Source organism: Dermacentor andersoni, chromosome 9 (assembly GCF_023375885.2).
Source record: "Dermacentor andersoni chromosome 9, qqDerAnde1_hic_scaffold, whole genome shotgun sequence".
Classification (NCBI taxonomy): Eukaryota; Metazoa; Arthropoda; class Arachnida; order Ixodida; family Ixodidae; genus Dermacentor; species Dermacentor andersoni.
The window spans coordinates 6,600,404-6,625,287 of record NC_092822.1 but is presented as its reverse complement, the minus strand read 5'-3'; the positions used below and the strand labels follow the sequence as shown (position 1 = coordinate 6,625,287).

The window sequence follows — 24,884 nt, the reverse complement described above, 5'->3', positions numbered from 1 at the left end:
AGGGGCAATTGTCATGGGACACAGTATGTATTCCTTAATTTTACACGCGTCTATCTGCCATCTCTTGTCACGGTACGAGCACCTATATGCCTAATAAGTGTACTGGGAGGCCTTTTCGGATGTGCCTGTGGCACTTTGAGGGGCAGTAAAAGTCACGCATTCATTTTTTCGAACTGCCTGATTTTTCGGACGTTTTCGCGGCCCCTAGGGAGTCCGAAAAGTCGGACTTTGACTGTAAAACTGACCAAGAGGATCCTTCAAATGGTCCGTGGGACGAACGCACGGTGGAAGGAGAATGTGAACAGAAAGGACTTATGCATTGACGGAATGAACAGGAAAGGAAGCGTGCCGCTGCTTTTTTTAAGGACTTGAGTGTTGACTGACGCCGAGATGCAGGTGTCCCTCATCCATAGCAAAATAAACTCTTTAAAGCAGTGAAACACAACACCGAGGCATTGTGCCCAGGATGAGAGTACGTCAGGACAGTTGAGGTTGACCCACCAGCTGTTGAGAGAGAATCTCACTTGCGACAAAGTTCGGGCCTCATACCAATGAGCTTGCTATCAGTTGATAGAAATAGCTCACATCCCCTTAGGTCACGCTGTCCACATTTGTGGACACGGCTTATTTTTGCTATTTCTGTGCACTGGTAGTAAGGAATAGAGCACAAACATTAAGCTTATTGAACATTCTGATAACCTAAATTACTTCCATTTTACTTCGAAGCAATATGTATCACTACAGAGCACTGCTTCGGTGAAGGCACTACCGTGCTTTACGTGACGTTTGATGTGGAGCATGTCGGTATCAACCTCGAAATGTATATATTTTTTCTTTCTTGACATGTTTGAAGCCAATAAATAACTTGTGCATGTAATTCAAGCAGGGGATTTAATCATTTTTATGAAGAAACGTAGCATGACTGACTTTAAATTATTCAAATATTTACTTGCTCTGTAATTACGATGACTCATAATTATATGATGCTATTAGAATCATTTTGTTCCTTTCAGTGGAGTCTCAAGCAACATCTATGTTTCACACATGTATCAACAGTCATTCATAATTTGTGACTGAAGGGGGTATTCAAAAATATTTATTTCCACATGGATCTCCTTTTTATTCATATTTGGTAATGTTCAATTCGATTAGCAATGAGTCTTACTAACTTCTTTAAAGGTATTTTTTTCACTGTGCACTTTACTACCCCCCCCCCCCCCTCCATATTTCTTTTTGAATAACATAAATGCTACTCCTTATTATTCAAACTGGATTAAGTCTTTTCATTTATCTTTTAGCATGATTACTAGAGAGTGACAGCATCAGACAACAAGGTGTCAGCCTGTCTTGACATAAAGTTCTGTGTCAGTCAGGGAATTTTGCAAAGCCGCTCTGGGAAAACCTGGAAAACTCAGGGAATTTGGAAATGTAAACTTGGTAGACACCCTGGTAAATGACGGCTGCTTCAACAGTTCCAAAAACAAAAAAAAAGTGAGATAAAACAATTGCCTTCTACCTAACTATGCTTTGTGCCTCGCAAACGTGAGCTGCTCGAAAGAGGTGCTTGACAGCTGAGTTCGCTTCACTGTCATTATGAAGGGTGCTGTAGAAAACTCATTCCACGTCACCTGACGCCACATTCACTGTGAAAACTGCCCTTGTGTGGTGGGAAAGCAAGGGAATGCAGCTAGTGTTCACTTTCCGATAGGTCAGGGGCAAGTTTCCTCTGTAAGGTAAAGAGGAATTTCCCCTGCAATGGATCCAGGCATATTTTCGTGATGGGCATTTTCATTTTGCCTGATGTTTTTGAACACCAGTCTGCTTGGTCCTGCTTCAGAGTCTGTATTTGCGACAGTGCTGGCGCTGTCTTGCCTTAACAAAAGAGGCCCCCTCCCCAGCACAGCAGAACACATCTGCTCGGCTGTTGCAACTGAACACCAAGAAGACTTAAACCTTGGGTCTAGGAGGGCACCCATCAAAAGAAGCGGAGTCAGTCTGCGCGCTTGCGAACTGCTTCTCCAGGCTACGCTGTAGGCCTTTAGCCACCTCTTTGCAAAGAAGTGTGCCTTTGCTTAAGTTCTTGCCCGGGAAAGTATCAGTGTTGCAGACTCTGCAGCACTGACACTTTCCCAGGCAGGGACTTCTCTCAGAGGTCATCCCATGATGGCAACTTGTAGCCCGAGACAGCGGCCTGAACTTGAAAGCATACAAAGCAGTTACTTTGATGAAAGGCGGCTTATAATATTGTCAAACTTACCGTTATGAATTGTTTGAATCCCTCCCTCTCGACAACACGAATGGGCTCCATGTCAGTGCAAATCATGTTGATTATGGCGTTGTGAAGAGCAGCGTTTTGATGAACACGCACAGAGCTGCACCCAGCAGTGAAGGCCGACAGAGCTGCACCCAGCAGTGAAGGCCGACGTTATCTTTGGCTGGCTTGCCAGCCCTCTCTGTTGTTGCTTGTACTCACGTTCGTGCTTTCTTTTTGGGTGCCTTTTTGGGTGTACAATTTCGGAGCAAAGCTTACAGCGTGCAGCTTGTTTCTTTTCCTCGCGAGTAATTAAAAAAAAAAAATTTCCTGTGTGCCATGTTGGCAGACTTACTGTGTGCGTGAGCTGCTGGGCGCAGGAGCCAGTGTGGCAGTGCGTTATGAAAGCGCTTTTTATTTGCAATAGAAGGCTGGAAAGGAGGGTGGGGGTGGTATCACAGAAAGCCAAGGGGGATGCTTCGGAGCATTGTCTAGCATTCACAGCATGAGCAAGCTACTGAATGAACTGTTTTCTAGCCGCCAACAGGCGCCAGCGCAGCGGTGACGCCACTCGGACCCCTCTTGCACCCCCCCCCCCCCCTAGAACAGAGCGAAAGTGGGTTTTCTTTGGAACGAATTGTCACGTCAGGGCTTGGGGAGGCACCGCCATGGCCGCAGCTACGTGGGCTCTCCTACTTCGGCTGGCTTCCCAAACCAATGCTTTCAAAACTTTATTCTCTCTATCTCTGTATGGAGGGAGAGGGGCACAGTTCATCGTGTACGTCTGTGTGCTGTGCTAGCCTGCAGACCTTCGCTGACAAAGTTTTGGGCAAAGGCGTCCGTGTGTCTAGACAGGGGGGACAGTATTGCAAAAGGGTTAAGGGGGGGGGGGGTGAGGAGTACGAGGTGAGATGGCACACAAGCTGGTATGTGAAAGCTTGCAGTGAACACAAGCACCATGCCAGCATCAATCTGCATCATAACTGAAAGAAGTGCTTTTTCTAATATGAAAGAAGTGAAGGATGGGGAGACAGCAGGTGGCCGGGGCAAAGGTGCCGCCGAGGTAAAGAAATATCACAAGGCGTAACGAGATGCGAGGAGGAGGGGGGGGGGGAGTGTGCCGCCGCTGTAGTTTCGCATTATGGATACCAACGGCGTAGCGCCGGGATTGCACAAAGAATTGAGACAAACTTCGGAGCAACTCAGTTTATAAGGATTGAATTGTAGGCACGTTGCTTATTAATGTACAGTGCTTGTAATCAGCCAAGCCATTTTAAAAATACTGCTTTATTGTTAAATTCGAGACTCTGACTTACTAACGTTTGGATGTGGGCTGTGTGCTTCTTCGGCATATTTTGACAAAAACCAGTGTGTAGACAAAAAAGTGCTCCATTTTCCGAAGACATGATTCCATTCCCATTCCATTCCAGGCAAAAGGCGATTAATTCTATTCCCATTCCACTGCTGCGTCACGAAAATGTGGAATTATTCAGGAGTCATTCGAATTCCTTTACCGGCCCACGCGCAGAGGCGTGCCACCAAAGAGCTACACAGGACCCCCGGAGTACGAGGAAATCGGCCTGTACACCCAAGACGGAAACGCAATCCCCAAAGTAAACAAGATCAAAATCCTCGGAATGATCATTGAGGCCAACGGAGCTAACGGCGAAACCGTGAGGAAGATCGAAGGCAAAGTCACCAGCGCCACGAGACTCATAAAGAGAATAACCAATAAACACGCGGGCATGAAGGAAGAAGGCGTCATTCGACTGATCCAGTCATTCGTTGTCAGCCACATCGCCTATGTAGCCGCCTACCACAACTGGTACGTCGCGGAAAAGAACAAGATCAACACGCTCATAAGGAAAACGTACAAGATAGCCCTGGGCCTCCCGAAATCGACGAGCACTGAGCTCCTAGCTCAGCTGGGCATATGCAACACCCTAGAAGAAATAGCCAAAGCACAACGCATCTCGCAGCTCGAACACCTGTCGGCCACCACGACGGGAAGGTACATTATGAACACGCTCAGCATACCGTACCACAACCAGCACAGCCAGAAAATGCAAATCCCCAACAAAATCAGAGAGACCATTATGGTGGCAACCATCCCAAGAAATGTGCACCCCGATTACAACCGACGTAGAAGAAAGGCAAGAGCCGAGGCTCTGCTCCGTTCATTCGGCAGGGAGAGAAACGTGTGCTTTGTCGACGCAGCCGAATATGTGAACGGCCAAAAATACACTGCCGTAGTCATAGACGCAGAGCCAAAAATCAGAACCACATGCAGTGTATACACCAAACACTCGGAAATAGCGGAGGAAGTAGCGATTGCGCTGGCCCTTACAGAACAGGAGTGCGAAGTCGTACTAAGTGACTCGCAAACGGCAGTAAAGAATTATGCCAAAGGTCGAATTTCCAAGGAAGCCCTGTCCATTCTGGCCAAAGCGGGCAGATCCAAAACCGCGAGCTCGAGGTTCATATGGTTCCCCGCGCACATCACCACAGAAGGCGACGCGCTCCCGAACCTAAACGAGACAGCGCACCGGACGGCGCGAGACATGACCTGCCGCGCCGAACAGGGCAATGCCTCTCACACGATAGCGAACGCTTCTCGAGCAGAACGGGACAGGCTCACCAGATACAACGACATAACCAGTGCATATTTGAACGCCAGAAGGATACACCCACCTCCGAGTCCCAAATTGAACAGGAGGCAGGCCGTCGCCTGGCGACAACTCCAGACGAACACCTTCCCTAATCCATTCCGTCTGAAACGTATCTTCCCAGATAAGCATCAGGACGACACATGCAAATTGTGCCAGGAAGGACCAGCAACACTCAAACACATGCTGTGGGAGTGCAATGTAGTTACAGGAGGGATGGCAGTTATTCCGGAGACCCTGTCGTCGAGGTGGGCCGCCGCTCTGTGCAGCTCAGACCTCGGAATCCAGATGTGGGCAGTCCCAACGTTACTAGACTAGCTTCAGTTTTAAAACTCGGTGCCGTTGCGCGGAACCGCCACCCACATGCGCCTTCGTGGCGCTGCAGTCGCACCCGGCTTCACTTCCTCACTGCCCGGCTACGCGGGCGGGCCGGACTAAGCACGCGATGCAGCGTTGGTGTATTCTGTCGTTTGTTGTCGACAGCGAATTTCAGCAAGCATGTCATCCGTGGAACTGTAGCCTTCGCCGAGTTTCTTAAGAATATCAGCAGACGATGCCGACATGCTGCGTACCTGGCTGCATAGGCCGCTATCGGAACGAGGTCGACAGTTCGGCGCACCACTTTTTCTGTGCTCCCAGCAATGCGACGCTTCGCTCAGCGTGAAACAGAGCGATTCCTCTTGCCGACCGGGAACTCTGCTAAATCAACGGCACGCGCTCGTGCCACTGCTCCCGCGTTCGTCGTCGTCTTCCACAGCTGGCTGCGTGGCCGTTCATCTTTCCAGCGTAGAATTTCACTTCACTTCTGTCGTCGTAATGGGGAGGCCGCGTTTACGGGGGTATGAGCCACTCATGGTCTTACGTAACGGAAAGATTTAATTTTGAAGAAATTTAATTTCGAAGAATCACAAGCGGCAAATCGCAGGCGAAGGCTTCTAACCACGCCGCCGAGCTAACTCGAGACATCGAACGCAAGCGACAACTGCGTGCATACCGTCAGTGCGTCGTTCTCTCCGTCGTAGCCGATTGTGTGTGTAACTTCATAACTGAGAAATACTTTAATGAACCCTCGGGATTAACCCAGTGATAAACACAGGGGCCGCACGTTTCAGCTTCGCTGATTAAGCATCTTCACGGAATGAAAAATCCGACTTCTTTCTTTTTCTTTTCTTCATTTTTTTGTGGCTTGTATGTAGAAAGACCGGCCTCATCTTTCTTTTTGTAGCGCTTCTTTGGCGTGGTGAGAAGCTTCGGTGGGGATGAAGATCATCCTACAATCACGCACTTTGGCCATATTCAGGCTTGCTAGCCTAAACTGCGCGAAACGTTAAGACGACAGGAAGAAACACACGACATTTAGAAACGCAGCTTCTGCGCTTCGCTGTATGCGTTTCTTCCTTTCGCGCAGTTTACCCTTCTTTCAGTATTAACGAACTGCCGCGATAAATCTTATTGCTGTAGGTGGATACCGCTTTCTCGTGGTATCACTAATTCGCACAAGGGAGAACGCCAGCGAGCGTGAAACACGCGCAAACTGCCCGTCCGCTCGAGCTCAAGGCTGTGACGAGGCCTCTGCAGTGGAGCCCGATAGAACAGCGTTGCCATCTGGCGGCTGTCACAGAAGTGGCGACAGCGGCTGTAAGCGCGCGGGCGGGGAGTTTTACAACTGTAGCTAGTCTAGTAACGTTGGGCAGTCCAGCAAGCCCGTGAGGCGGCGTTGAGGCAGGGCCTTGACGTTCCCCCGTGGGAGACCTGAGCCCGGGTCGCGTTAAACCTTGCCAGACGTACAAAAAAGTTATATCCATCCATCCATCCATCCATTCGAATTCCGGAGTGGTAACTCTGCAACACCGCTATATAGGTACTTCGTGCCTCTAAATACTGTGAACTGCTGTGTAAATTGTACGCTGTTGTCGTTGGCACTGACATCGATGCTTTTGACATTGTTTTCAACAATCTTATTCTTGGCGCATCCTCTATTGCGGGTATGTGCCATGTTTGAGGCTTATCATCATCCTCATGTATGCCTCTTTGTACTGCTTAACGCTGGTTTCATGAGCATGACAACAAAGAATTGCTCGCAGACACACTGCCATTTTGTCAAGAACAATTTCTATGCAATGTAATCACTCCAGTACAGTATCTTTCATTGTAGCCTCTGAAATACATGCACAGATGCCACTGTTCTCAGAGCTTGTGCAGAGTGCAAAACCCTGCCACAATTGCCCAGCACCGTTGGGCGACGGCTCTGTTGTTGGTGCCCTCGTCTCGCAATATGCATATTGCTTCACTGGGATGAGCTCGAATTCGAGTAAAACTGCTTCTGGAGCAGTTTTATTTTTCTTCACGCTGTGGCAATGGTGATACTGGGGATGGTGAGGTTGCCGGACGATGACAACAAGTCGTGTTTCATCGATGACGATAACAGTCGTCATCAGTGCGACAAAATGAATGAATGGATGGATGGACGGACAAGGCAAACTCACTTTTCAGCTCTTCTGTCGCAGTAACTGATGAAGTGATTAGGGTAGGCTTAGGATGCTATCCTGTTTGCTCAATTGTTGCGTTGTCATTCGAGAAATGTGGAATATCACACAGAAGAGGAAATGTTGTGATCTATAGACAGCAATAAAGAGCTGTCTGAAAGTGACAATGATGGACATTAAGTGTATATAAATTGCCATTATGTTGGCAAGTTTAGTAAACTTTAGTGCCAAAATCAAAGACACGCTACATTCTAATTGAAAAAAAAAAAAAACGTTTTTGTAAGATCAGGTGCATGCTAGATTTAGGTGTACATTGCTTTTTTCTTTGAACTCATAAAAATCGATGTGTGTGTTAGAAGAAAGCAACTACTACTGCCAAATGAAGCAATGGTGTGTTAGTAAATTTTTTCTGTGTTTGCTCTTAATATTACACTTAGTCAATCCCATGGTTCCTGTCAAGATCAAATGAACAGTAATCGGGTGTAAAAAGCAAAGGTTAGGGCACCATACTTTTGCAATGCACACTATTGTACCATTTACTGTTGCCTTTGCCTTTCTTGCCAGGTGTTTGTTTGAGTATATGTATATTTGAGTGATCTCACTAAAAACCTCAGCTGATAGTCGAAACTGTGTCCTTCTTCCTCCCTCATGAAAAAATCCCAGAAGTATAGCTGCTTTGAAGCCAAGTAGGCTTACCTAGCAATCCTCCTAAAGGGACACTAAAGGGAAAAGATGACTTCTTCTGCATCAGTAAATTACTGTTCTACAACACCAAAAACACCACTCTTACAACAATAAGACGTTTGGTAAGCCAGAAAAAGCGCAAGAACGAAATACGGGTGGCGACGCCTACTTGTGTTCCCGCACCTGGGGGCTGTGACGTCATGGATTTTGATGGCATCTTCTCGGGCCTACTAATTGTAAATAGCGGTACAGATTGACTACATTGTGTTCTAAAGGAGCCAACTATTAAACATGGCAAGTTTCGGGAACCTTCATTCAGCCAACGCGGCCCAAATGCGAAAACACACTTTGGAATCCCTGACGTCACGCTGACGTACCGGCGCTGTGGTTTCGGCGCGAAATTCAAATACTGACACTTGGACCTTCATTTTGTCATCGAATAATCAAACTATTTTCTTGAAATGACTGCCTGCAGGGTCCTCAAAGAATGCTCCATTAGTCTAAACTGATTTATTGTTTCCCTTTAGTGTCCCTTAAATATGAATTCCAGCGATGCAGCCATTGGCATGGCACACAATACTCAACAGCTGCTTGCAGGTTTGTGGTGTTGTGGCAAGAATTGCAATTTCACATATTTTGCAAGCTACTTCCTAATTAATGAATGCCTTATTTTATGTGTTCTTCACACACAGGTACTTAAGAGGCTCCATGCGATGTTGCGTCCTTCTGGGCCAGGTATTTGTTCTCTCTTTGACAACAACGTGAGTCTAATTCAAGACATGGCAGATGATACAAGAACAAACATAGCCCAACGCCTCCTGAGAATTTCGAACAGTCTGGCCAACAATCCAGAGAAAGTTCTTGGGTTTTTCCTGGAGACATCCGCTGTCACTAGTGAAAACTCTCCCACCATGGAGAAAAATCTGAGTCACTCATTGTCGAGCCTCTCTTTGACAGCCAATGAAGCCTCAACTTGTGATATCTCTTCAGACTCTTGGGCGGGCAGCAGGGACTCATCTTTTGTCGATGGCTTCATTGATAAAAGAACCTGCAGTAGCTCTCCTGTCCGCACATCAGCCTGCATGAATGACGTAAGCATTGTTATCATACTGAAAGTGGTTAGGATGGACACGAACCATCAGAATGCAGACAACAATGTTCAAGTCAAATTGTCTGTTCTAGTTGATGAGGATCATTTACTTGCTGAGAGCTGCTGCAGCACGCAGGGCTGTCCGGAGCAGGAATTAAAAATTTTTGATAAAGGCTTGACAGCGCCGTCTTTGTTGGTCTTGAAGCAGCGCTTTGAGCTGACTGGCAAGGCAGCGCCGCCTACGCCAGTGCAAACGGAGCTCTCGGTAATGATTGCAGGAAGGCAACTCCTGAAGTTCTGCATGTATCTGCAATTACAGCTCTGTGTTGAAGAGTGCCAAGTGCGTCTGCCATTTCCTCGAATGGAGCAATGTGCCAAGTTATAGAGCTTTGAAGTGTTCATAAGGACTTGGTCAACATATTGATTTTTATGCACATTTCCACTGTTTACACTTGTGTTTTGAGGAGGGGTGTAAGCATTTGTTTGTTTGTGATTGCTTGACTTCAGCAGATATTGTGGCAGTGTTGGAGAAGCTTTCATTGAAAATGTTTATACTGCATGACTCATTTTAAGGTGCTGCTGAAGGGATATTGTCCCATGATGTTGCTAAATGCAGTACTTTCTTGGATAGAAATTACTGCCCTAGCTGAAAACAAGTTATGGTTGAAGTAAACAGCTAGAGCTGGCTATCTGAAGCACTGCTTGCATAGTCAAGCAGTGCAGTTTGTGCAGCAAACAAATTGGGAAGAGTAAAGTCTGTTTTACATGCCTTGATATTGTCTGCGATTTTACCCCTTGGATTTGCAGATACGGCAGACGTACTGTTGGCCCCTTTGTGCTTGTGATTTTTGATGTTTGGAGGTGCTGAACTTTTCTGTGAATTTGCACATGCGACATGGTTTGGGAACCAGTAACAGTGCTGATCATCAGACATGTCACAGTGACCTGCCTGCTTTCTTTTTGTTTTGATTGAGTAACGAGTTAAAACATGGAAAGCTTTTCATAAAGTCTCACTTTGTTTTCAAAGACGCAGTCTGATTAAGTGTGTCCGAAGAACAATTCAGCCTTATTCCGCTAGGTGCTTGCAAATGCAAAATTCACAGTTACCGGAATCGGTGCATGTGAAATGTCAATGCGAAATTGCAGGCACATGGAACAGGCATAACAAGCTGTTTCTCTTTGTAATTGAAATTGTGCATCTAGGGATTTATACATGTGTGGTGATATCTTTACCATCTGATGTACACTGGCACATTTTTTGTCTCGTATGTCTGCAATCAGTCTGTTGTTTGTAATGTAAAGAACTTCCACTTCCTATGGCTACTTTCTGCACTCTAAAAAAAGTTACTACCCTTTGGGGAGTATATAGTCCCCAACCAGCAATCATCGTCTGTCTTGCTTGTGTTTTCTTTCTTGAAAACTTTTTTCTCACTAGTTCTTACTACTATGAGCGCTGTTTGTGCCCATCATCATCATCTGTAAATACAGTTAAACCTTAATATAGCAAAATTTTCACTATAATAAAGTATTTAACTTTTAATAATTTTTTTCTGTCACTATATTGAACCTCAATATAATTAAGTGTGTTTATAAGCGATTTGATTGCAACAAAATTTCGCTGCCCCCATGAAGCTATACCAAGACAATGAATGGAAACTTCCATGGACGCAGATGTTGAAATGCTTGAATTACGTGCAGCTGCTTGTGAACGAAGCTCTCAAATCGGGCCCTGCCAGAAATTATTTTCTCAAACTTGCTTTTTCCGAAAGCCCGATGATTCAGAAAATTTTGCTGCCCGTTATTTTGCTGCACTTATTTGCATAGATCAAATTTCATTATAAAGAAATTTTTATCTAACGACGCAATTGCCAATTTTACTGACTTCGTTATATCAATGTTTAATTGCACTACTCATAATCTTTTGTCTTGCTGGTTGAATCGGTTCTGTCTCGTGCAGCTGCTCTAAAATGGAAGCACCACGTTGGCCAATGTCTAAGTAGGAGGAGGCTGGCTCAATTCCAACACCCTCTTATTTATTTATTCACTTATTTATTTTCAGTACTGTGAGCCTTTTCAGGCTGTTACAAGGTGGTCCAATTCACAACACAAAGAGCAAACATATAAACAGCATAATATAAGCAGCACAATGCAAACTGAAAGCAAGTATATAAACAGCATACAATGAAAAAAAAAAAAAAAGCAGCAGCATAGAAACAGTGTAGTACAACTCTATGAAAATTAAAAACATTGAAATTAAACATTTAGTGATTCCAGTCATTTTTTCAAAACTCGTAAGCGAATTTGTACCGTCAATATTTCTGAGTTTAGTTCCACTCTTCTGGTTGCCGTTTGCACTTGTCAACCACTGGTGACGGACAATGACTCATCCACCCCTGCTCAGCTAGCTGGGCCTATTTGAACTGTGAACACCAGGCAATGAGAACCTCAAGTATTTGCCGGCCTTAGATATCGAAGACTGACTCGACAACTATGGCAGTAAGTTCTTTCAACCATTGGGATGACATGCATACGCTACAGAATGTCGCATTGTACCTCATTGATGTTAGAACGTGGTTCCTCAACCATTAATGTGACTTCCCTGATTGGTCAGCATTCACTCAGCAACTGCACCAGATATTTGGCACATCTGCTGGATGCCCAGAAGTAGTGAAATGGAAACTGGCGATGCATATACATGAAGTGAACGAATCCTAGATGACATACATTGAGGACATCCCGGCTCTGTGTTGTCACACGCAAAGTGACATGACAGAGGCTGATCGTGTTTGCCACATACTGAAATGCATAAACTCCATCGCCTTCAATGCTCTTGCCATTCAAAACCCAAGCTGAGTTTATGACATTATCACGACAAGCCAGCACCTTGACACATCCTATTCCATTTGCCTTCCATACACCTCTTGCAGCACATGCCTCACCGGCAATGCTGAGTTTCTAGCACTGAAATGTAGTATTATCAGAGAAATTCACGGGCACATTTCCAGTCGCACAACTATTGCGTCTGTTTGCCCTCCTCCTGACCTGCATGATATCATCAAAGACAAACTGGCCTCAATGACAGGTGCAGAATCTGCCAAGTCCCCTGTGCCTCTTCCTATGGCTATGTATGCAGATATTTCTTCACGGCCTTGTGCACCAATTCCACCTGTGCATGGGGATGTTTCTGCCATCTGGCCTTGATGACGGCGAAGGTCCCTGCACCACCGTATTACTCTCCATGGCGTTCTTCGTGCCCTTTTGCTTCTACTGTGGCATTTGTGGCCACATTTCATGCTACCGCTGTTGGCATCAGCAAGCTGGAAGACGTGGGTGTGCTACATTTGAGAGAGATTAATCTTTGATTTGATGCCTACATTCCTGGACGCTACACATCCTTGCTATGTTGCTCTCCCTCATCTCTACTTTCAAGGCATGCCTCAAGCTTCCCGCTCGCCTGTGTCGGTCTCCCTTCTGGCATTATTCATTGCACCTACATGCTCAATTTCCTCAATCAATCACACTAAAAGACCTTTAATTGCAGCTTTCTCTGATTAGCATCCAACTTTTGTCGCTTTGTCCGTGACTTCGCCATCATCGCAGCTCCTCTTCACAATCTTCTGGCCTTGGGCGCGTCTTGTCTGGTCAGGTGGCTGTGAAACCACCTCCTGGAACGTCAAGCGATGCTTCACTTCAGAACCAGTGCTCTGCCATTTCGATCCAACAGCCTGTACTATCCTAAAGGCTGGTGCAAGTGGCCATGGAATCGGCGCTCTCCTGCTTCAGCGGAATCTCGTGTCTAAAGAGCAAGTTGGGGGTTACATAGTACAAAACTTTCGCCCTTATCTCTACGGCCACCATTTAACAATTGTGACTGACCGTCAAGCTTTATGTTGGCTGTCATCTCTTCAAAATTTCTTCGGACGCTTCGGCCGTTGGGTGTTGCCTTTGCAGGTGTATGGCTACACAGTGAGGTATAGAGGCAGACAACATCATGGTGCGAACACTTTGTTGTGCTGTCAGCTGTCACCAAATGCTTCTCCTTTGATCTGCTCTGCACCGTCCAGCCAAGCGACCAAGCATATGCCTGGTAGCCCAGTACAGTTTATCACCTCAGTTGATTTTCTTGCGTCTGTTGACCTTGTCTTTCTCCAAAATACAGATTCATAATGCCACATGATCATCGTTCGGCTCACTGGCTTAGCCCGCCCTCTCAACAGCTGCTTAAGATGACAACTTTCAAGTTTTAAACTTCAAGATGGAGCATTATTTTGGCAAATTTGCCATTCTTCCAGTAACCAATGGATCCTGGTCGTCCCTCACTCACTTTGACATCACAATTCGGAAGCTTTCCTCGATGATGTGATGGCTGGCCGCTTAGGATTTCACAAAACCTATGATCATATCATGACTCACTGTTTATGGCCTACCTCTCCACTAATGTCGCCAATTACATTGGCTTCTGTGCATTATACTAACACCGAAAACGTTCGACATCCCTTGCCGCCGGCCCCTTGCAACCTGTGCCATGCCCATCTGCCCCCTTTGAATTTGTGGGCGTAAACTTGCATGGCCCCCTTCCACTCACACCCACCGGTCGCCTCTGGATTGTTACCACCGTGGACCATCTGACTCGCTACGCTGAGACTGCAGCTGTTCCCTCTGGTGCTGCCTCCGAAGTCACAGTTTTTTTTCTGCACGCTATCATTTTGCATCATGGTGCACCTCGTGCCCTCCTTAGTGACCGTGGCAAGACATTCTTTTCTCATGTTCTTGCTGAAGTCCTCCAGGCCTCTAACACCATCCATAATATCGCATCAGCGTATCATCCATAAACAAATCGTCTCGCTGAGCGTTCTCATTGAACTTTCTCCGACATGATCTCCATGTATGTTCAACTCGATCACACAAACTGGGACACCATTCCTCCTTTCGTCACATTTGCTTATAATACTGCCGCCCAGTGCACAACTAATTACAGTCCCTTTTTTCTCGTGTACGCAGTGCACCGTCTTTTGTCTTAAATACTGCCTTCCTTTCAACACCTGCTGCTTCATCTGCGTCCCTTCCATAAAAGTTTGCTGCTTGTATTTCCTGTGTCAACCCCACTACCATTCAAGACAAAAGAAAATTCATTGTATGCAACGCGTTGCGTGGCTTCGTTCAACCCAGGCGACAATGTTCTCCTGCAGACACCTGCTTGCCCTCCAAGGCTCTGTGAAAAGTTCCTTGATTATCTTGGCTAATGCACCGTTCTGCAAAGGATGTCTGCTGTATCCTGTCACTCCTGTTAGCTTGACCACTGACCACCATTGCCGCAGCACAGAAATCGTCCATGTCTCTCACTTAAAGCCATACATTGCTGACTGCTTTCATGAGGGGGAAAAGTTAGTGTGAGCGCTAGTTGTGCATGTTCTCATGTGCACACACTACTCATCATCTTTTGGCTCGCTGGGTGTGTCGGCTCTGTCTCTCGCGGCTGCTCTAGATAAAAGCATCACATCAGCTGTCTACTAATATTTCCTATCGGGAATGCTATGTCGCGCTGATAACATTAATTCCATTTGTAAACTGAAAGTACTGGGCATGCAGCATTAATGTAAGGATAGATGACAATTATTGTTTGGGGACAAGATAAACCACAAAGGGTGCAAACTTTTCTTAGTGTGTAAACCATGTTATTTTTTCTATCTTTATTGCCATGGTGATGACAATTGGGAAATGACCATTCGTGATGATCATTGACTTGTGCATGGCACTTATGCCTCTTGCAATGTTCTAGTTGAAAGCTTGTGCATAAAGTCTTCAATAGAGAGTTTAGATCAGGGGATGCCAGCAGCACCCAAGCATTGGGGGATGAAAACTCCATTGTGGGCCTTTCGTGCTCGATTTGGGTTCTTTTGTATGCCCAGCATCCCCTAATCTAAAACTGTAATGTTTGCCAAATTATACAATATACTATTGTTATCTTAACCGTGTAACAGAAACAGCAGTTGTAAGCACTTCTCAGCCAAATTCATGGTGTATATTGGCACCACATCCCATATACACGGTGGCGTCACTCTCTATGCCACTACAAATAATTTTATCTTTTAATTTTCTTCGTTTTAATGAAATAAACCTTCTTTGGGAACTTCAATTTTCACTGTGTCTGTCCTTGGTTAATCTGTTTCGCACCAACTTGGATCTCTGGGCAGTCCATGGTCTCGTGGGCTACTAAGCACAGTAGACTTCTTGTTAGACTTCTTCGAAGCATTTGATAAAGTTGTGCATGGAAAATTAATCTGCAAGCTATAAAGAATTCGCCTCTAGTTACCTCATTAAGTGGATAAGTTCATACCTTAAGAACAGAGGTCAGTTTGTGGAAATTAGTAAAATATTTTCTGATGTCCTCACTGTAACCTCTGGGGTACCACAGGGCAGTGCATTAGGCCCTCTGCTTTCTTTATTATACATCAAGGAGTTAACCCAAGTAATTCCTGACACTGTTTCCATTCGCCTCTTTGCAGATGACTGCATTGTTTATAAAAGTATAACATCATTAAGCAACCACAAGCTATTATAACAATCAATGTTTTTCCATAATGCAGTGGTGTCATGATTGGGGTATAGAGCTTAACCCACAGAAAACAGTTCTTCGTAGAAGAACTCGTAAAAAGCATGTCAGTTTATTTCAGTATTGCTTGCATAACCATCCTATTTCTGAAGTTTCTAAGTATAAATATCTTGGTGTAACTATTACCAACAATCTATCGTGGAGTATCCACATTTCAAATATTTCTTCAGCTTTCGCAAAACCTTTCTCAGGCGTAAACTCAAAGATGCTCTGTCAAATCTTAAACTTCTGATTTACAATACATATATCATATCTAAACTTGGGTATGCTTCGATCATCTGGGACCCTCACACCAAAAATATATGTATCGCCTTGAACAAATACAGAGAAAAGCTGTGAGGTTCATCTTTGGTAAATATAAAAGAGGAGACTTTTCTACTAACCTTATGACTGCCAGCAACATTCTACCCCTAGAAACCCGCAGGAAGATTACTCCTTTACTGTTCCTATTGTCACGTAGGTGACGGTGAGCTGCCTGGCACGCAGGCAGACAGAAAGGGACACTGCGTCGGCGGTAGACTTAAAGAGAGTTTAATGGGCGAACTTTTGCCCTAACTCAAGCGAACAACTCGGTGACGGCGAAAGCAGCAAGCACGTCTAGGGCGTTCGTCGGACTGAGACAGCGCAAGCAGTGGTCCCGTATTTATACATTTTGCGTCCGTGATCGAAACGCGTCAAACGACGCCGCTTGCGTCACAGCGACGCCGGTCGCATCACAGCGACGCGAGCTGCGTCGCTCGCGTCGCTACAAGCCGATATAAACGCACGTGGCATTACCCCCCCCCCTCCCCCAGTGAAAAAGCATCGCCCCGATGCTAAATAAAACAACAAACTTGTAAGCATGCACTCAAACATGGAAAACAAAAAATAGAATTTCTGTTAGTCCGCTAATGCTCAAAAAACTTATTGACGCGCGCGACGTGGACCATCTCGGGTCGCGCGCGATGTCGCTGTGACTGTGTCACTCCATCGGGCACAACCTCGTAGACCAGTGGCCCAAGTCGTTATCTTGTAGGGCCCGAAGTAACGGCGCCTTCTCACTAAGCCCGCGACGACGAATCGGTGTCCACACCATAACGCAGTCACCAAGTGCGTACTGCGTCTCGTCGTCGTAGGTTGTAGTCGGGCGTCGACGTTTTGCTGCTCTTTAATGCGCATTCGGGCGAGCTGGAGAGCTTCCTCAGCGTGTTAAAGGAAGCCGGCAACGTCTGCATGGATGTTGTCTTCAACGTGAGGCAACATCACATCCAGCATGGTGGCGACTTGGCAACCGAAGACAAGTTCGAATGGCGTCATCTGCGTCGTCTCATGTGGCGCGGTGTTGTACGCGAAAGTCACTTACGGAAGGACTTCGTCCCAAGTCTTGTGCCCGACGTCGACATACATGGCGAGCATGTCGGCGAGGGTTTTATTTAAACGTTCCGTAAGGCCGTTTGTCTGCGGGTTGTACGCTGCGCCAATGGCTCGTGTGGCTCAAGTGCAGAATCTGTTGCGCGAGTTCTGCTGTGAATACCGTACCTCTGTCGGTAATAAGGACCTCGGGTGCACCATGACGGAGAACGATGTTCTTTACGAAGAATCTGGCGACCTCGATTGCATTTCCTGATGGTAACGCCGTTGTCTCAGCATAGCGCGTCAGATAGTTCGTTGCTACCACTATCCACCCTCTCCCGCAAGTAGATGTCGGGAAGGGGCCAAGCAGATATCCATCCCTATCTGCTGGAATGGTTCCCATGGTGGTTCGATTGGTTGCAGGAGGTCTGCTGGCCTTGTAGGCGGTGTTTTTCGACGTTGGCAATCTCTGCAGGTTTTCACGTAGCGTGTGACGTCTGCGTTCAGGCCCGGCCAGCAGTACTTTTCTTGAATTCTTCTTAAGAGTTCGAGTGAATCCCTGCTGTCGGCTCATCGTGAGACGCTTCTCAAATCTCTTGCCGTAGCTTGACTGGCACGACGAGTAGGTATGCCGATGGTATGCCACTTTGTGCGGCGTGAAGTTTTTCTTCCAAGCACGTTGTCGCGCAGGCACAGCGACGAAAGCGCGCGTCTGAATGCCTATGGCGCCGAATCGGTCTTGCCTTCGAGATATTCAACGATACAGCGTAGATCAGGATCGGCACGTTGGTCTTGTGCGAAGGTATTAGAGCTTATGGGTCCAAAGAAGGCATCGTCGCAGGGTGGGGCGGATTCAACAGGGGCTCTCGAAAGGCAGTCGGCGTCTGTGTGCTTTCGGCCTGACATATACACGACGGTGACGTCGAACTCCTGTAGTCGCAGGCTCCAACAAACGAGGCGACCTGACGGGCTTTTCAGGTTAGCGAGCCAGCACAGAGCGTGGTGGTCACTGACGACCTTCAAGTGCTTCCCGTAAAGATACGGCCAAAATTTTGTGACCGCCCAAACAACAGCGAGGCATTCCTTTTCGGTCGTCGAATAGTTCAATTCGGCTTTCGACAGGGCTCTGCTCGCGTAGGCGATGGTTCACTCGAGGCTTCTTCTTTTGAATCAACACAGCAACGAGTCCTATGCCGCTTGCATCCGTGTGGATCTCGGTGTCAGCGCTCTCGTTGAAATGGCCGAGTACTGGCGGTGACTGCAAGTGCTTTTGAAGTTCGCGAAAAGCGTCTTCTTGCGGCTTCTTCCATGTAAACTGCACGTCGGCTTTCGTAAGGCGAGTGAGAGGCTCTGCGATTCGAGAGAAACCTCTGAAGAAACGCCTGTAAAGCGCACAGAGCCCCAAGAATCTACGGACAGCTTTCTTTTCACTGGGTATCAGGAAACTTTCGATGGCTGCCGTCTTTTTGGGGTCCGGACGCAGGCCTTCGCAATTAACTACGTGGCCGAGGAAGATAAGCTCTTCGTAGGCGAAACAACATTTCTCTGGTTTCAGAGTGAATCCCTACGCCCTAATTGCCTCTAGCATGGTCTGCAGCCTGTTAAGGTGCTCGTCGAAGGTGGATGCGAAAACGACTACGTCGTCGAGATATACGAGGCATATCTGCCATTTCAACCCAGGCAACACGGTGTCCATGACACGCTGAAATGTTGCTGGCGCTGAGCATAGTCCGAACGGCATAACTTTAAATTCGTAAAGACCATCCGGCGTGATGAAGGCAGTCTTCTCACGGTCCCTCTCGTCGATCTCAATCTGCCAGTAGCCGCTCCGGAGGTCCATTGACGAAAAATACTTGGCACCGCACAGTCGATCTAACGTGTCGTCTTTCTTCTTTACGAGCACCACAGGTGAAGACCACGGGCTCTTGGACAGCTGAATGACGTCGTCGCGAAGCATTTCTTCAACTTGTGTCTTGATTGTTTCACGTTCTCGCGCTGAAACGCGGTAGGGACATCGGCGGACAGGCCGAGCCAATTCATCGGTTACAATGCGATGCTTCGCTATGTGCGTTTGCCGGATCCTTGACGACTTTGAAAAACATTCGGCATATCGCAAAAGAAGGCGACGTAGCTTTTCTTGCTTTTGTTGAGGCAGGGCGGGGTTAATGTCGAAGTTCACCTCATCAGTCACCGTCGATGACGCCTCATGGCACGACTCAAAGAGGGCTAATGCGTTGCTTATTTCGGCAGACTCTTCCAAGAAAGCGACCGTCGTACCCCTGTTGAGGTGCTTGTGTTCCGTGCTGAGCACAGCCGCTCTGCCTTCACGCAGATGGACGACACCGCGTGCGACGCAAATTTGGCGATCCAGAAGCAGCTGCAAGTTCGCTTCGACAATCGCATCGCCGCTTGAGAACGCGTCTGTTTTGACGAGTCCCATGACGCTAGCTACGTCATTTGGCGGGAGGCTCACTTGATCCTCGAGGATGGTGAACGCGGCGCGATGATAATGATTGCTTTGTATTCTTTCTGACCGTTTTGTCGTCAGTGTTATGGTTTTTGTCTGCGGGTCGATCACCGAACCGTTTTCGTTCAGGAAGTCCATACCGAGAATTATGTCGCGAGAGCAGCGCTGCAGGATGATGAAGTTCACAGGGTAGGTATGACCGTGAACAGCCACTCGCGCAGTGCATCGTCCCATCGGGGTTATGAAGTGGCCTCCTGCTGTGCGTATTTGAGGACCCTCCCATGCGGTTTTGACTTTCTTGAGTTGTGACGAAAATGGTCCCCTAACGACGAAGTAGTCGGCCCCGGTGCCGACGAGTGCAACCACTGGATGTCCATCTAGGTTAACTTGTAAGTCGGCACTTGGTGTTCGGGTTCGATGTGGGTCGGTCTAGTGTAACGTTGGGTCGGTCACCGACTGCGGTCTGTCGCTTCGCACGGTCGCGGCTTCGTCGGGTGGAAGCCTCATGGCAAGGCACTGTTGTGGCCTTCAGCTGCGCCATCAACTTTGTGGTGTCGGGTCGCGGCTTCGTGTTGTGTGGCGTTGATGCGTGGGTTCGCAGCGGCGTAGCATTGAGTCGTGTCGTCGCTGCGTCAGGTCGCGTTGTGGTGTCGGAATGCAGCGAGGCGTCGGAATGCGTCGAGGCGGCGGAATTCGTCGTGGTTGTAGGAGGGTTTTTCGGTGTTTGCTCGGGAGCGGCGTAACCTCCCGACGTCACGGGCTTTAGTTTCCCCTAGTTTCCCCTCGGTGACCTCTCCCTCGCGTACCCCTGGTATGGTGAAGACGAACGGCGTGGGTAGGGTGACGGGGACCTGAAGCGACGTGGGGCGGCATCTTCGGTCGCTCGAAGATAGGCCTCAATTTCTCGAGGCCGTTGGCCAGGAAGGGGTCGTGGGGCGTCGATGTTGTACCCGCGGAGGCCCATCTGACGGCAGGGGCACTCTCGTAGGAGGTGGCCGGCTTTACCACAGTGAAAACAAAGCTGTCATCGACCTGGGGTTCTCCAGATGTCAGTCTTCCCCGTGGTGGTTTGCCGGAACATGTTTGAACGGACGGCCTGCTGCAGGCGCAGCGGTGGCGGGTAGGCTTGGCTGCGTCGAGGTGGCCGTGTACGTTTCCCGTCGCCAGCTGGTTGGCCTCGCTTGGCTTTGCAGAGGGGCGGCGTAAGTTGAAATGCGTGTCTCCTGGCAAGGTGGCGATAGGGTCGGTGCCGTTTCGGCAGGATCGAGTGTGCCCAGCGCTTGCTGTACCTCGTCCCTTACGACGTCGGCGAGCGAGCATATTTGTGGTGGCGCTCCCGGTAGCAACTTGCGCAGGTCATCGCGCACGATGTCGCGGATGGTATCTCGAAGGGCCACTGCGGAGGCACTTCGGGGGTCGTCGCAGTCTGACGGAGGAGCGCGTAAGTTGCGGTCGTACTGCTTTGCGACCCGCCGTGGTTGCTTAGCGGCTATGGTGTTGGGCTGCTAAGTACGAGGTCGCGGGATCGAATCCCAGCCACGGCGGCCACATTTCGATGGGGGCGAAATGCGAAAACACCCGTCTACTTAGATATTGGTGCACGTTAAAGAACCCCAGGTGGTCCAAATTTCCGGAGTCCCCCACTACGGCGTGCCTCATTATCAGAAAGTGGTTTTGGCACGTAAAACCCCATAATTTTTTTTACTGCTTTGCGCGAAGCTCGAGCGTCTTCTCAATAGTGGCCGCTTCACTAATTCATTCGGCGACGGTCCTCGGCGGGTTGTGAAGGAGAGCGACGAAAAGTTGCTCCTTGACGGCCCTCATAAGGTACTGAAGCTTGTCTTCAGTCATGTTGGCGTACGTGTGGCGGAAGAGCTTTTGCATTTCTTCCGCAAAGACAGTTACGGACTCGTTTGGATGCTGCTGGCGAGTTTGGAGCAAGGCCTCAGCTCGTTCTTTGCGTAGAATAATTGCGAAAGTTGCACATCAGTGCCTCTTGAAAGCCTCCCACGTTGTCAAGGACAGCTCCTGGTTCTCATACCAGGTTCTAGCAGAGTCTTCGAGAGAGAAGAAGACGTTGCGAAGTTTGTCTTCGTCAGACCACTTGTTGAAGGTTGCAACTCGTTCGTAACGCTCCAGCCAATCTTGTACATCCTCGCAAGTGGAGCCGCTAAAGAGCAGAGGTACTCACGGCTGCAGGACGACGAGCGGCGCAAGTGTGGTGGCGGCTTGCATTGGTGACGTCGAGCACTGGTTCACACGGCGATCAGTGGCAGGTCTCAATTCAGCCGGCAGTCCTTGTAGTCGGCGGCTGCTCTTCCTTCTTCTCTGGATCTGTCTTCAGTGCGGCAAGCTCCAGATGCACTTGGGCTGGTGTCACGGCTCTGAGGGGGTGTCCGAAGCTTAAGCACCTCCACCAAAATGTCACGTAGGTGATGGTGAGCTGCCTGACACGCAGGCAAATGGAAAGGGACACTGCCGTCAGTGGTAGACTTATAGAGAGTTTAATGGGCGAACTTTTGCCCTAAATCAAACGAACAACTCGGTGAAGGCGAAAGCAGCAAGCGCGTCTCGGGCATTCGTCGGGCTGAGCGCAAGCGGTGGTTCCGCATTTATACATTTCGCGTCCGTGATTGAAACGCGTCAAGCGGCGCCGCTTGCGTCCCAGCGACGCCGGTCGCGTCACAGCATCGCTCGCATCGCTACAAGCCGAAATGAACGCGCGTGGCACTATATAAAATTTTATATGACCAACTAAACCTCAGCTCTCCGCTGTGTGTGAAACAATGCAGCACTAAACGAACATGTCATAGCCACCAATCTCTTCAACCAATCTTCGCGAGAACAACATCTTTTATGCACAGTTTTTATCCATGGACAATTCTGACGTGCATTGTCTTCCAGAACGCTTAGTTACATAATCAAACTTTGACCAGGCACTGCATCAATTATTTTTATGCATTCGTTACCTTGATGTATAGATATACGTATATGTTTCTTGCCTTAACATTGCTTCTATTTGTATTGTAGGTGACTTGTACTTTCATTTGCTTGCTTGTATGCACTATTTATGTATGCCGCTCCTGGTAGGGCCTAAATGCTGGCCTGTAGTATATTGAAGTAAATAAATAAATTAAACTTTGCAACTTTATTTCAGCAGTTGCGACAGACCCAATTGCAGATCCACCTGCCGTCCATTCCTCTTCCTCCTGCTTATTTTCGCACTAGCTCATGTGGATGACCAGGACTGCGCCAGAAGAAAGAAAGTGGGGAGGAGGGACCACAGGTGGCCCCTCCTCCCCACTGCAGACAAGTAGTTGTGGTCACTTGCAAAGACGTTCAGGTGGGCACGCTTATAATGGGGGCAAGTTTGAACTTCTCAAAAGCGACTGTGTCTCGCGCCTAATGCGCAGTGTAGTAAAGTGCTGTTGTGAACATTTGACGACTGGAAAGGGGCTGTCATAGCGAGGTTGAAGAGGACGACAAGGCTCGTCATTACAGATGAAAACGAGATGATGTTTGCAGGCTTGAGGGCAGGAAAACGTCACGTGGACTCGTGTGAGTGGAAGTTGGCGGAGGACGCAACATTTGTATTAAAGTCCGCAGACGCTGGACGAAAGAAGCTGGATCAGGAACAGGCAGCTTCGGCGAGGCGGCAACGGGATCACCTGGCAAGCGTAGGGTGCCGCCATAAACCCAACAGGAGAGCTCCAGTCGGAGGATAGATCAAAGGCCAAGCAGCATGAGTGGCAGGTGTGAAACCCAATTGTCAGCACGAGGCTGAGCAGCAAGCGCTGTTTTCAACTGCCAGTGCAGCTTCTCAACGATACCGTTTGATGCCGGGTGATAAGTAGCTGTGCGTGTGTGCACACAGCCCAGAAGAGACGTTGGGGATATGAAAACGGCAGACTCAAACTGTCTGCCGCAGTCTGTAGTCACCGTTGATAGCACACTCAAACGGCTGATGCAGGTAGACAGACAAGTAAGGGCAACTGTGGTCACCGGGATGTCAGGCGGAGCCGCTTCAGGCTATCGGGTGTACTGATCAATAGAGGCAAGCAAGTACGTACACCTCTAGGACGGTGGTAAAGTTCCAAAAAGTGGAAATTGTCCCCGTAGAGGCTTGGTGTGTAGTTGCACCTTGAAACGCTGGCAAGCTGTACAAGCACGAGCCCAGTCACGCACGTCGGCACGTACACGAGCCCACACGTAACGCACACCTGGATTGCAGAGCGGGCGCATCAAATTAGAAACAGTTCGACGAGGAGAAGGGGCATAGATGTGAGTACAGCTAGCTGAAACATCGCACCAGAGCATGATGCCGTGGTCGGGAAAGAGCACCTGCTCCAGATGGGGGGATGTAAAAGACCGGAGGCATGGAAGCTCGAGCTCGGATACTTGTGTCAGCATGAGCGAGGACAAGGAGACATCAGTGAGACCCATTGTGGCATTGATGGCAATGCGGCTCAGAGTGTCAGCTGCACTGTTGAGGCTGCCTTTGACATAGCATATGTCAGTCGTGAATTCGGCGAGGAAAGCAAGATGACGAAGATGTCGAGGTGAGTGGTTAGCAGGGAAGTAATGTATGGTGGAAGCAAGAGGCTTGTGGTCAGTCATCATCATATCAGCCTATTTTATATCCACTGCAGGACAAAGGCTTCTTCCTGTAATCTCCGATTACCCCTGGCCTGCGCCATCTGATTTCACTTGCGCCTGCGAATTTCCTAATTTCATCACGCCATTTAGTTTTCTGCCGTTCTCGACTGCTCTTGGCACCCATTCTGTAACTCTGATGGTCCACCGGTTATCTATCCTATGCATTACATGGCCTACCCAGCTCCATCTTTTTCTCTTAATGTCAATTAGAATATCGGCTACACCCGTTTGCTTTCTGATCCAAACCGTTCTCTTCCTGTCTCTTAACGTTACGCCTAGCAATCTTTGTTCCATCGCTCTTTGCGCAGTCCTTGTTCGCGAGCTTCTTTGTCAATGTCCAAGTCTCTGCCCCATATGTTAGCACTGGTAGCACTGGTAGAAGCCTCCAGTCAGGAGCTGACAATGTCTGCCGTATGCGATCCAACCCATGTTTATTCTGTAAATTTTCTTTTCATGATCAGGGTTCCCTGTGATTGACCTAGGTAAACATACTCCTTCACACACTCTAGAAGCTGACTGGTGATCTTTAAGTCTTTTTTCCTTGCCCGGCTATTCATAATTATTTTGTCGTCTGCATGTTAATCTTCAACCCCACTCTCACACTCTCTCTGTTAAGGTCCTCAATCATTTGTTGTAATT

General features: G+C 48.0%; 1 protein-coding gene across 5 annotated transcripts in view; it reads left to right on the top strand.

Annotated features, from left to right (window-relative positions):
* The window catches only part of LOC126526931 (cyclic GMP-AMP synthase-like receptor), an 86,276-nt gene extending 70,963 nt beyond the window's left edge, over nt 1-15,313 (top strand). For all 5 annotated transcript variants that reach the window (XM_055068450.2, XM_050174638.3, XM_050174637.3 and 2 more), the window contains one exon: nt 8,780-15,313. In XM_055068450.2, the coding sequence (XP_054924425.1) occupies nt 8,780-9,562 (783 nt within the window). In that variant the 3' untranslated portion in view covers nt 9,563-15,313. The remainder of the gene's footprint in view (nt 1-8,779) is intronic.
* The last annotated feature ends 9,571 nt before the right edge of the window (nt 15,314-24,884 follow it).